The 12,694-nt window shown below is 32.7% G+C and overlaps 1 protein-coding gene across 3 annotated transcripts in view; it reads right to left on the bottom strand.

Moving 5' to 3' along the window:
• ATAD2B (ATPase family AAA domain containing 2B) overlaps window positions 1–12,694 on the bottom strand; it is a 150,298-nt gene that overhangs the window by 92,939 nt on the left and 44,665 nt on the right. For all 3 annotated transcript variants that reach the window (XM_045511897.2, XM_074341722.1, XM_010948586.3), the window contains 4 exons: window positions 10,954–11,052; window positions 9,283–9,394; window positions 6,998–7,113; window positions 5,329–5,503 (listed from right to left, as the gene is read on the bottom strand). In XM_045511897.2, coding sequence (XP_045367853.1) covers window positions 5,329–5,503; window positions 6,998–7,113; window positions 9,283–9,394; window positions 10,954–11,052 — 502 coding nt within the window. The remainder of the gene's footprint in view (window positions 1–5,328; window positions 5,504–6,997; window positions 7,114–9,282; window positions 9,395–10,953; window positions 11,053–12,694) is intronic.

Here is a 12,694-nt window from a genome sequence, read left to right on the forward strand (position 1 = left end):
TTGTGGACTTTTTAATAATGGCCATTCCGACTGGTATAATTTTGATTGTAGTTTTGATTTGCATTTTCTGATAATTAGTGATATTGAGCATTTTTTCATGTGCCTATTGGCCATTTATATGTCTTCACTGGAGAATTGTTTGTTTTGGTCTTCTGTCCATTTTTAGATTGGGTTGTTTTGTTTTGTTTTGTTGTTGTTATTAAGTTATACGAGCTGTTTATATATACTGGAAATTAAGCCCTTGTCAGTCGCATTGTTTGTAAATATTTTCTCCCATTCTGTAGGTTGTCTTTTTGTTTTGCTTATGGTTTCCTTTGCTGTGAAAAAGCTTTTAAGTTTAATTAGGTCCCATTTGCTTATTTTTGCTTTTATTTCTATTGCCTGTGTAGACCACCCAAGGAGAATATTGCTAAGACTTCTATCAGAAAATGTTTTCTTCTAGGAAGTTTACAGTGTCTTGTCTATGTTTAAGTCTTTAAGCTATTTTGAGTTTCTTTTTGTGTATGGCATGAGGGAGTGTTCTAACTTCATTGATTTATATGTGGCTATCTGGTTTTCCCAACACCACTTGCGGAAGAGACTGTCTTTTCTCTATTATTCTTACCTCCTTTGTCAAAGATTAACTGATCATAAGTCTGTGGGTTTATTTCTGGGCTCTCTATTCTGTTCCACTGATCCATATGTCTGTTTTTGTGCCAACACCATGCTGTTTTGATTACTGTAGCTCTGTAGTATTGTCTGAAATCTGGGAGGATTATTCCTCCAGCTTTGTTCTTTTTCTTCAGTATTGTTTTGGTAATTCTAGGTCTGTTGTAATTCCATACAAACTTCAGGATTATTTGTTCTAGTTCTGTGAACAATGTCATAGGTAATTTGTTAGGGGTTGCATTAAATCCGTATATTGTTTTGGGCAGTATGGCCATTTTAACAATATTAATTCTTCCAATCCAACAGCACAGGATATCTTTCCATTTCTTTAAGTCATCTTTAATTTCCTTAATCAATGTTTTGTAGTTCTCTGTGTATAAGGCTTTCACTTCCTTGGTCAGATTTATTGCTAAATGTTTTATTTTTTTGAATGCAATTTTAAAAGGGGTTGTTTCTTTACTTTCCTTTTCTGATATTTCATTGTTAGTGTAAAGAAATCAACTAATTTCTCTATTAATCTTGTATCCTGCTACCTTGCCAAATTCTTTTATCAGCTCTAGTGGTTTGTGTGTGGAGCCTTTAGGGTTTTTGATAAGAGTATCATGTCATCTGCATACAGTGACAATTTTACCTCTTCTCTTCCAATTTAGATGCCTTTTATTTCTCTTCCTTGTCTGATTGCAATGGCTAGGACTTCCAATACTGTGTTGAATAGAAGTGGTGAGAATGGGCATCCTTGTCTTGTTCCAGATTTTAGTGGTAAGGCTTTCAACTTTTCACTGCTGAGTATTATGTGGGCTGTGGGTTTGTCATAAATAGCTTTTATTATGTTGAGATATGTTCCCTCTATACCCACTTTGGTAAGAGCTAAACAGTTTTTTAATGTAGATGACAGTACCCTAGCTCTATTCTGAGAAAAAAAAAAAAAGCCACAAAGGACACTTATTAGCAAGGAAGACAGGTGAGCACCAGGATTTAAGGCTGGAAGGGATAGGCTAATAACTCCAGTGTTCTGTGCAAATGCAGTCACACTCATGATCAGGACTACCTTTATCTATTAAGCTGCTGACCCCCAGATGTGAAGGGAAAAGGTAAACACCAGCTGCCAGTCTTTTGGTTGTACAAGAAGAAGGCCTGAACAATGAGAACCCTTTTTTGGGGTGGTTCCATCGATGCTTTGTCCCTGAAGTCAGGAAGCACCTTTCCAGTAAGAGACTGATTTTTAAAGTTCTCTTGATATTGGACAATGCCCCTGGCCACCCAGAACCCCATGAGTTCAGTCCCGAAGGTGTTGAAGTGACCTACTTGTCCCTAAATACAACATCTCTAATTCAGCCTCTCAATCAAGGGTCATAAGGATCTTTAAGGCTCATTATACGTAACACTCTATTGAAAGAATTGTGAACACTATGGAAGAGAACCCCAATAGAGAGAACATGAATGTCTGGAAGGATTACATCACTGAGGAAGTCATCATTGTTAGAGAAAAAGCCGTGAAAGCCATCAAGCCCAAAACAATAAATCCCTGCTGGAGAATACTGGAGATGTTATGTATACACAGGATTTACGACAGTCAATAAAGGGAATCATGAAAGAGATTGTAGATGTGGCAACAAAGGTGGGGGGTGATGGGTTTCAAGATATGAATCTTGGAGAAATTCAAGAACTAAGAGACATTAACAGAAGATGAACTAATGGATATGAATGCCTCCAAACCTGTGCCAGGAAATGAGAAAGAAGACATAGAAGAAGCAGTGCCAGAAAACAAACTGACATTAGACAATCTAGCAGCAGGTCTCTGACTATTCAAGACTGCTTCTGACTTCTTTTACAACATGGACCCTTCAATGATACAGTCACTGAAACTAAAGCAAACTGTAGGAAAAGGATTGGCACCATATAGAAACATTTTTAGAAAAATGAAAAAGCAAAAAAGTTAGGCAGAAATTACATGTATTTCCACAAAGTTAAAGCAAGGTGCTTGCCTCTCCTGCCTCCCCTTCCAACTCCTCCACCTCTTCAGCCTCTGCCACCCCTGAGATAGCATGTCCAAACTGTCCTCTTTCTCCTCCTCCTTAGCTTACTCAACATGAAGACAATGAAGATGAAGACCTTTATGACGACCCACTTCCATTTAATGAATAGTGAACAATCATCATGCTGTACAGTTAAATTTATTTATTATGTACTTGTGTCACCATGTGAAAAATCTAATAACCGTACAGCTAAAACTGTGTGATGTGTTTTTGTGTCATATCATCACTTAAGTATTCATTATGTAGAACGAGTGCAAGACTTGTACTGAAACAGTCTATCCTTACTATGTATAAGGTGAATGATATTTAATAGAAAAATTAAAAATGTGTTAGTTTTCTTAGTTTCATAACTTTGTTTTCAGAGAATTACATTACCATATAGCATGCCCCTCTCGTAATTGGAGAAACTGCATATCAGCAAATCAACACGGGTAAGAGTTTTTTCCTAATATAGCAATGTTTCCAATACTGTATTAAGAATATGACTGTAATACTGTATACCATAAAAATTTAATAACAATTCACTCACTAGTGTATAGGCTAGGCTACTGTGAAACAATCTTATCAATTACACAAGGCTACTGTAAAGTAGTCATACTGCTGCTTCTTCATTATCAATACACAATACCTATAAATAAATGTGAATGTCTTTTTCATATTATCTTTTCATTTCTGATGCCTAGTGTTAGTCATATGTATAACATCTACAGTGTTCTGTACCATATAAGACAATATTGATGTAGGCTGAAAGACAATTTATTTTGTAATCAGGCAATGTAAACTTTCAGTGTATACTCTCTTCCTTATCATTTTCTTAACATTTTCTTCTCTCTGGCTTACCTCATTGTAAGAATATAGTATATACTACATAATACAAAACATGTGTTCACCAACTGTTTACGTTAGTGGTAAGGCTTCCAGTCAACAGTAGGCTATTAGTAATTAAGTTTAGGGGGAGTCAAAAGTTATACACAGATTTTCGACTACACAGAGGTTGGTGCCCCTAACCCCCAGACTGTTCAAGGGTCAACTGTATATACTTCCTTTCAGTGAAAACTCACAGTAGTCCAGTGAGATAATTATTACTCCCCCCATTTTACAGAAGAGGCAAACAAGGATCAGATGCTTTCATTTACTTAAAGTTGTATAGTTACTAGCAAAGTCAGATGAACTAACATATTTCTGACACCACAGGTCAAACTCTTGGTCAATATATTGTACAGACGTCCCATGGTATCCGTGGGGGATTGATTCCAACACCCCACGCAGATACCAAATACAAGGATGCTCAAGTCCCATATATAAAATGGCATAATACAGTTGGCCCTCCACATCCACAAATTCCACGCCTGTGGATTCAAGGAACCACAGATCAAATTGTTGCCTGAATCTGTGGATGTGAAACCAGCAGATATGGAGGGCTGATTGTACCTCGTTACTTTCATTTGGTACACAGAGCATGTCCTTAATTCAGGAAATGTAGACCCTTTCACTTAAAAAGACACTAATGACGATCAGTAGTATTTTTTTTAAAGGAAGCAAACATTCCAACTACTCTTATCCACAAAGAAAACTATGAAACAGAAATAAATACGGATTTTAAAAGCAGCATGATTTATGCTATGGTTTTGAATGAAACCAAGAGACATTCCTACTCCCAGCATAAGTGGCAAAAAGTATAACTCTGTCAAAAATTTAAAATTAAGTCACTGGACAATTTGCCAGCATTCCCAAGCTAACTCTTTCCTAAACCACCAATGTTATTTTATATTATTTTCTAATTATTATTAAAGTCTCTTGAAGCATGAAGACGGCATATGTTTGACTTCCCAATAAACACTGAGCACCTCGATGGTAAAATTTTTACTTTATTCCTCTTTCTACTATCCACTATCTAGAACACAGCAGTTTTCAATTCTAACAGTAAAAATAATACCTGAAATGCTTTACCAATTACAAAGGACTTTGATACACATCAAATCAGTAATGATTGCTCAACAGATGCTTGTTGAATTTTTTTTAATTTTATGTGGATTTCCTTAGATATAATGAAATATAAGTTGCATTGCCAAATATGAATGACTTTCTTTAGTAGCTCAAATAATTAAAAGTGAATTTTCATCCAGACTAACTTTTATGAGTATTAAGAAATATTTTTAAAGTTACTGTCATATATAAAGAATAAAAGTAGCCTACATGGTGTTTACCCACCTTACTCTGCCTTTTAAAAGCATGCATTTATTACTGAATTCTTCTGGCACCATATTTACACTAATGAAAATAAATAACATACTGTTTTGTGAGATTTCTTGCACAGATATTTAACTTTTTATGCTTGCTCTATTTCCTCAATTTTAATCTAGTGATACATATGTTATACCCAGGGTTTTCAAGAGCACTTAACATGGTATTATATGCCTAGTAGCCACCCCAATAAATGTTTTGTGAATCATCTTAGTCATCTTAGCATCCATCTTAGCAGTGAAACTGCTACTAAATATCTAAGCATACAAATTTAGACCACTGATCCTAAATTTAACATACTGATTAGAAAATATGCTTTGTCATGAACAGTTTGTATTTATAGACTAAACATATTAAATATTCCAAAGAAGACATTCTCATATTAGCTGACTTCACTTACCTGATCAAAAAGAAGCCTAAGCTGCCGCTCAGATTCACCAACCCACTTACTTAGACAGTCTGCTCCTTTTCGCATAAAAAAAGCTACCTTTTTGTCTCCTTGACTGCACTCATTCGCTAGCGCTCTGGCAACCAAGGTTTTACCTGTGCCAGGAGGGCCATAAAACAAACAGCCCCTAGAGGAATAAAGAATCAACAAAAGTAAATTAATGTTATCAACACCACTAATAACCAATATAAAAGCATGCATCTCCCATATAATTTTGTAATAATGTATATTATAATTATTCGACACTGATAATGCTTTCTGTACTATACAGACAAAAGTTACACTTTGCTGAGAGGACTCAAGGATGTTCTCAAAGCACCAAGCTTTGGCAGAAGAGAATTAGTTTAACCAGAGTAGAGAGTAATTTGTCACGATACATCAAAATATTAAAGGTGTTTTCCCTGTGATCAGGAAATTTCACATTTTAGAATATGTCATATAGAAATACTAAAAAGAATATTATAAAGATAGATTTTTTTAATCTAAATGCTATCTAATAATAAGGGGCACATATATACAATGCTATATCTATAAATTGAACACTAATATGATGCCAAAATGAATAATACACATTATTGAAATGGGAAGATGTCTATAATATACTATAGAGTGAAAAACAAAGTTACATAAGGGTATTTTTGAATAATCTCATTTATATTAAATGTTTACATGTGTATAATATAGGCAAAATATAAACTTAATATATGCATATATATATAAAAGAAAGCTGTAAAGAAATAAAAAACTTTTCATCACTAAGGAGTAGGATTCCTTTCTGCTTATAACACTTTCTGCTTATAAGTCCATGTTTTAAGGTTTCTCCCAAGGCTATATAACTTTATTGCTTTGAAGAAAATAATAATTATTTTTTAAATTCAAGTTATATCATATGAAAAACAAATAAATTGCTATTATGATTTTTAAAAGTCACTAAAGAATTACAGGCCAACTTTTTTTCCACCCAAACAGAAGGTCACTCTTTGGCAAGATTTTCTACATCCTAGAACACAGGAATGATGAATTAAAACCAAGTGTGAATAAAAGTACTTCTTAAATGAAAAGGGACATTTAGCAGTTTAAATCTAATAGTCTATACACACATCTTCAGAATATTTTATTATGCCCAATTTCCATTGACATAATTTCTCAGCCTTTTCTAATAGTTAACCACCTCATGATTAAAAACAATCTGATCATAAAAGTTAACTATCAAGCTTACCATTTCAAAAATATCACATCATCAAGTCAAAGAAACGTTTCATTGAAATTATGCTTCTGAAGATTAATCAATATATAGCATCAAACTCAATGCTAACCAAATTAAGGTAAATTTGGTTAAAACCAAATTAAGGAAATCCATTTGGGCAATCCACTTGTATATTCAAGGCCTGTATAAAGAATCGCATCTTGTCCCTGACTCTTAAATGCCAAAATATAAACTTCAAGAATACATTTAGTACCACAGCCTTTGAACCCTAAATATAAAATTTCATTCCTAATTCTCATTGCTAGAACACATCAAATAAATACATATGAAATATTTATATTTATAATCACTTACTAATTGAAAATTGATAAATTAACAGCAATAATAATAATAAACATCTAGGACACTGCTTACCTTGGAGGTTGAATTTTAAATTTTTCAAAAATTTCTGGATATAAAAGTGGAAATACTACCATTTCCTTTAGTGCATGAATATGATGGCTCAATCCACCTATGCTATCAAACCGCACCTTGGAAAGAAAGGGAAAAGATTAATACAAAATAATTTTAATTGTTCATACATTTTTTTTAAACTTATGAGATAATCTTATGATTCAGAAATGCATGCCTTCAGCAAGAACTGAAGTGTAAACAAAAAATTCATTATTAAGTTAAAGTTCAAAAAATTACATTTCTGAAATAAGTGTAGAAAAATAAAGTTGGTAGTAAAATTCAAGTTTACACTTCAGCTCAGGCAAATAAAGCTATTATTCATTAATCTTCTTGTAACTAAGGACCAGGATTAATGGCTAATCTAACATTCTAATAGGGCAATATTGTTCCGAAGGTGGGCAAAAATTAGTTCAGGAGTAAGTAAAAAAAAAAATCTTAGCTATTACAATGGTTTGTGCCCTCCAATGCTCAATTTTACCTGACAAAATCTTATTTTTCAATAATAATTTATCTAGAGAGAAATTTAATTTTTTCCCCTTAGGAGACAATGAAAAAATAGCTTCAGAAACACTAATCTATCACAAGAAGCAACAGAGATTTTTTTCCCTCCCATCCATATCTGTTCAAATATCTAAAGTTGTAAAGTAAAAAATTGTATAGAAAAAAGTACTTGAAGGGAATATGATAGAAATATGACTGAAAAAAAATCTAGAAAAATAAATATGGAGTTTAAATAACAGAAACATTCTAAGAAAAGCTTATTCTTCTTGTATATGACTTCAAATTTAACAAAAATAAGTTATTCTAATTGAGTGATAGAGACATCTAAAGTTAACTAGATTCAAGAGAATAAGGTGCTGGTAAACCCAACTAAACAAAGACCATTATGTCTGGTCCCCTGAGAATGTGAACTATTAGACATGAGATTCTGAAATAATCTGAAATTTCCTTAGTTTCTCAGTAGTAAAATATTCTCCCCTATGACTTCAGATTAGAGATAGCCAGTATTTCATTCTCAACAATATACACAAAACCATTTGATAATTTAAGCCTTTCACATGAGAATCAATTAAATAATTTGTATAGAAAGGTTTATGAGCGCAAAGAAGAAATATCAAGTATGTTCTTGGTTATGCAGTAACCTTATCCCAAAGTATCCCCCAAAAAAGATTCTACTAACAGTAAGAACGTCCCAAAAGATTCTACTAACAGTAAGAATCTACCATGTCCTCTAAATCTTGTCTCTCTTTTCATGCTACATACTTTCCCTGGGTACTACCATTCATTTTCCATAGTGACCACAATGATCCTTACATTGGTGATCATATCCAGATTTCTAGCCCAGATACTTCTCCTTAATGTCAAACCTAAATAACCAATTTCCTACAAGTTACTTGCAACTGTGATGTGTCGCAGATACCTAACCATGTCTACAACTAAGTCATCTTCACATCTTAAAACATACCTTCTTCTGTGTTTCCAACCTCAGAGAGTAGAACTATTCATTATCCCACCGAGACACTTAAGCCAGAAACCTGGGTCATACATTTAATGTGTTTCTCTCCCTCATTCCCCCAAAGCAATTAATTCATCAAATTCTGTCATCTATGAATTATCTCCTGAATTCTGTTAAATCCATCTACTACTTCTTTCCATCATTATCCTACTTTCTAACATGATCATTACTAAAGATTACTAGATTACAACTATGTCCAAACCTGTCTCCCTAATGCCAGCCTTGCTTCCCTCAAATTCATTAACTACATCATAGACAGAGTGATCTACTTAAAATGCAAATACAGTGGGGGAGAGTATAGCTCAAGTAGTAGCGTGCATGCTTAGCATGCAGGAGATCCTGGATTCAATCCCCGGTACCTCCATTAAAAATAAATAAATAAAATTACCCCCCCCAAAAAAAACCCAAAAAATTAATAAATGCAAATATGATCATGAAATCTAGGCAGCTTCAACAATACACCACTGCTTCTCATGGTTTATGGGGCCTTGTCATATTTGTCAGCCTGATTTTCTACCCATTTTTCATTTTATAGTTCCAATAACACTGAAATGGAAAAAAAGAGAAACACTTGAGTAATTATCAAACATGACCTGAAGTGCTAGGTTCTAAAATATACACATCAAAACACTAATGGTGATCTTCTACTTTTATTGTGTACTGAGTTAGAACCAATAACCTTAAAAAAAAAAATTAAAGCTATTTCTAGGAAACTATTTACAAAACTTACTGATTTATCAATGTTCATCGGATCAACATCAGCCAAGCTTGCACCCACTTTGACACGTTCTCGGAGAATACCACTAGCTAAATCTTCTGCTCTTAAGTTCATAGGCAAACATCTGAAATTCATAAAAATTCAAGTAGACAGCATTAAAAGTTTCATATTCTTAATGTCATAATAAGTTTAAATCTTTGACACATTTTCATCTTTCTCCTTTTTCTCATAACCCAGAAAATGACAAGGGATTTCATATTTTTAAACTACTTTTACTAAATTCTTTTAAACAGATCAAAAATAATTTATTCACTAGACAAAACAAATAAGATCATTAATCTATTTGTCCAAAGACCCTAATCTATACCAACTTAGAAAATTTAACAAACCTGATATTCCATATTACACATATATAAAATAAAAAGAGACCTACTATATGTACTATATGATATTAAATGAAATCAAGCTTTATTATATATTTAAATTTATCTTCAGATAGCATAAGGGTATACTTACTCAGCTTACATGATAGAAGAAATTTCTTTCCCTTTTATTCAAGGTAAACCAATTTCAGATCATATTTTCAGAACTAAGCTTTATCTTTCGTGTACCTATCTTAAAATAGATCTTCAGATGCCTAAAATTCTATACTATTTAATTTAAATTACCCCTAAGAAAATATAATCTATTTTCTCTTTTAACACTGTGTAAACACCAAAAGATGACATAAACAGGCTCAAAAAAAGTATAGCTTCTATGTACCTTCAATGACATTTCTGAATCCAAACCTACTTTCAAAATGTATTTCCAAAGCAGGTATCAGAATAATTCAGATTAAAGAGGCATTAAAATGTTTTATTTAAACTTAGGTTTTTCTCTTACATTTTCTTTCCATCGTTCACATGAGGAACTCTTTTCAGCATACAATCTGCACCAACCCAAACTTGTTTCCAAGGCCAACTAACTGAAAACTTGGTATTTCTACAGTAGATATATAATACCAAATTATAGAAATGTTTTGCTAAATGTAAAATATCTAAATAGAATTTATGCTTAGCATTATAAATGTAAGCTAGAAAATTAAATTAAATTTTAAAGAATAAATTATAACTTGATTCTTTAATTATCTACTAGACAAAATACTGATACTCTTCCCCACTGAAAACTCGAGATTTTAATGAGCCACATAGTAATCAGAGTATTTAGTCTAGTTAAGCAGAGATCACCAGACATACTTATTAAACCAAAAATAAAACAAATTTTCCAACGAAATCCAAGGGCTCTTGAGATAATTCTATTAGAAACCAAATCTTACTCTGAGTGCTCTAATCATTATAAGCATCTAAAATCAGCCTCATTAGACAGATTTGAATTAGAAGAGAGGCACTGAAGAAAAGACTCTTATAGAGGTTGGCCTCTTCCCCTAGCTCTTCTTTCTTCACCTTCCCACACACTATTTTACTGAATACTTACACAGTCAGTAATTTATAGGAAGTTTCCCAAGATTAGATTTCTACTCTAAGAATTACTAAGTAAAAACCAAGTCAGTGTATTACTCTAGTCTAAAATATGTGTTGAATATCACTGTTAGCAAAATGCTATAGTACAGATAAGAATCCCATTCAAATAGTTAAAATTGTTATTCCTTTTTTTCTACCATGGAAATAACAAAAGTTTACTAACCTATTTCTTGCTCTTGCCATGCTCTTTGATTTCCTTCTTTCAAAGCGTTCTTCATCAGAGGAAGTTGTATCACTACTATGAATGGCATGTTTCTTTCTCCTATTTAAAGACAGTAAAATCTTTAAAATCATTACATCAGCAAAGGGCTTTTAAAAACACGTTCTGAATCAAAGCAATAAACTTAATTGGCATCCAAATTTAGGGAATATCTATCATCGACTCATGAATAACAGGGGAAACTTATTAGAAAAGAAAGCTTATTCTTTTTCTCTACTTATTTTCCCATTCCTAAATAATCAGAAATAGTCCAGACACTAAAGAAAATAAAACACTGGATTATAGAGAATCAAGGGTTTTCTTTTTCCACCTAAAACACTTATACCCTGTTTGAATTTCTTATAAAATGTATAAAGTATTTCTGAAGAAAAAAATGTAACAGCTTATAATTAGAACTACAATGGAATGATTAGATAATGTATCAAGCTAAATTCATTCTCAAAGAGAAATAATAATGAATTCTACATTACTAATAGAACTTATGACATCTCTAGGATACCTAGAAAATATGGTAACTGTATGGAGGAATTGATATAAATTAATTTATTTCAAACTTAAATTGGCCTTCAAGGATGGCCCACAGCCTGCAGAGCCCTACTCTACTTCAATTCCCACTAACCTCAATAGCAAACCCAGATTTTCCCCAACTCTCATTAAGATCCTAGGCCTATCTAAATTCCTTCTACTGATTAATATAAATCCTTTCATTTCATCTGCATCAGTTTTTAATGCCTCCAAAAAGTTCATAAAGACTATTATAATAATTACCTAGTCAATTTTCACAATTTTGATAGTTATCCTCTCTCTTACTTCTTCCTCTCCATTAGGAAAATGCCTGTTTCCAAGTTTCTTATGCTGTATGTGTGTGTATGTACATGCGTGCGTGTGAGTTGGGCCTAATGTATACAAATATAATATATCTGCCAACAGCAGCACAATGAAGTGGGCAGAAGCAAAAGTGTACATGTTGGGCTAAGATAATGACTCCAGATGACAACTCAAATGCACAAGAACAAATGAAGAGAAGCAGAATGATACATAAAAAGGTTACTATACAAAACTATAAGCACATACTTGGCTGACTTACTTCTCTCAACTTTTTCAAAGGACACAAAATTATATAAATAATTCTGATAGTTTATTGCTATGTTTGTTAAATTTATAAATATAACATATATAACACCACTAAAGGCAGAGTTGTATATGCAATTTACCAGAAAGCCCTTACAACATACACAAAAATTAATTCAAAATGGATCAAAGACGTAAACATAAAGCTAAAACTATAAAACTCTCGGACAAAAACATAGTAGTAAAACTTCGTGATGTGGTTTGGCAATGGATTCTTAGATATAACATTAAAAACACGAACAAAAGCAGAAAAGATAAACTGAACTTCATCAAAATTAAAATCCTTTATGCTTCAAAGAACACCATCAAGAAAGTAACAATACAACCCACAAAGTAGGATAAAATATTTGCAAACTATATATCTAATAAGGAATTTGAATCTAGACTATATAAAGAACTCTTACAAGTCAACGACGAAGAGAGAACCCAATTTTAAAATAGGCACAGGACACAGACAGTTCTCAAAGGAAACTTTTTAAATGGCCAAAAAGCCCATGAAAAGATGCTTCATATCATTAGTAATCAGGGAAATGTTAATCAAAACCACAGTGAG

This window comes from Camelus bactrianus, chromosome 15 (assembly GCF_048773025.1).
Source record: "Camelus bactrianus isolate YW-2024 breed Bactrian camel chromosome 15, ASM4877302v1, whole genome shotgun sequence".
In the NCBI taxonomy this organism is placed as follows: domain Eukaryota; kingdom Metazoa; phylum Chordata; class Mammalia; order Artiodactyla; family Camelidae; genus Camelus; species Camelus bactrianus.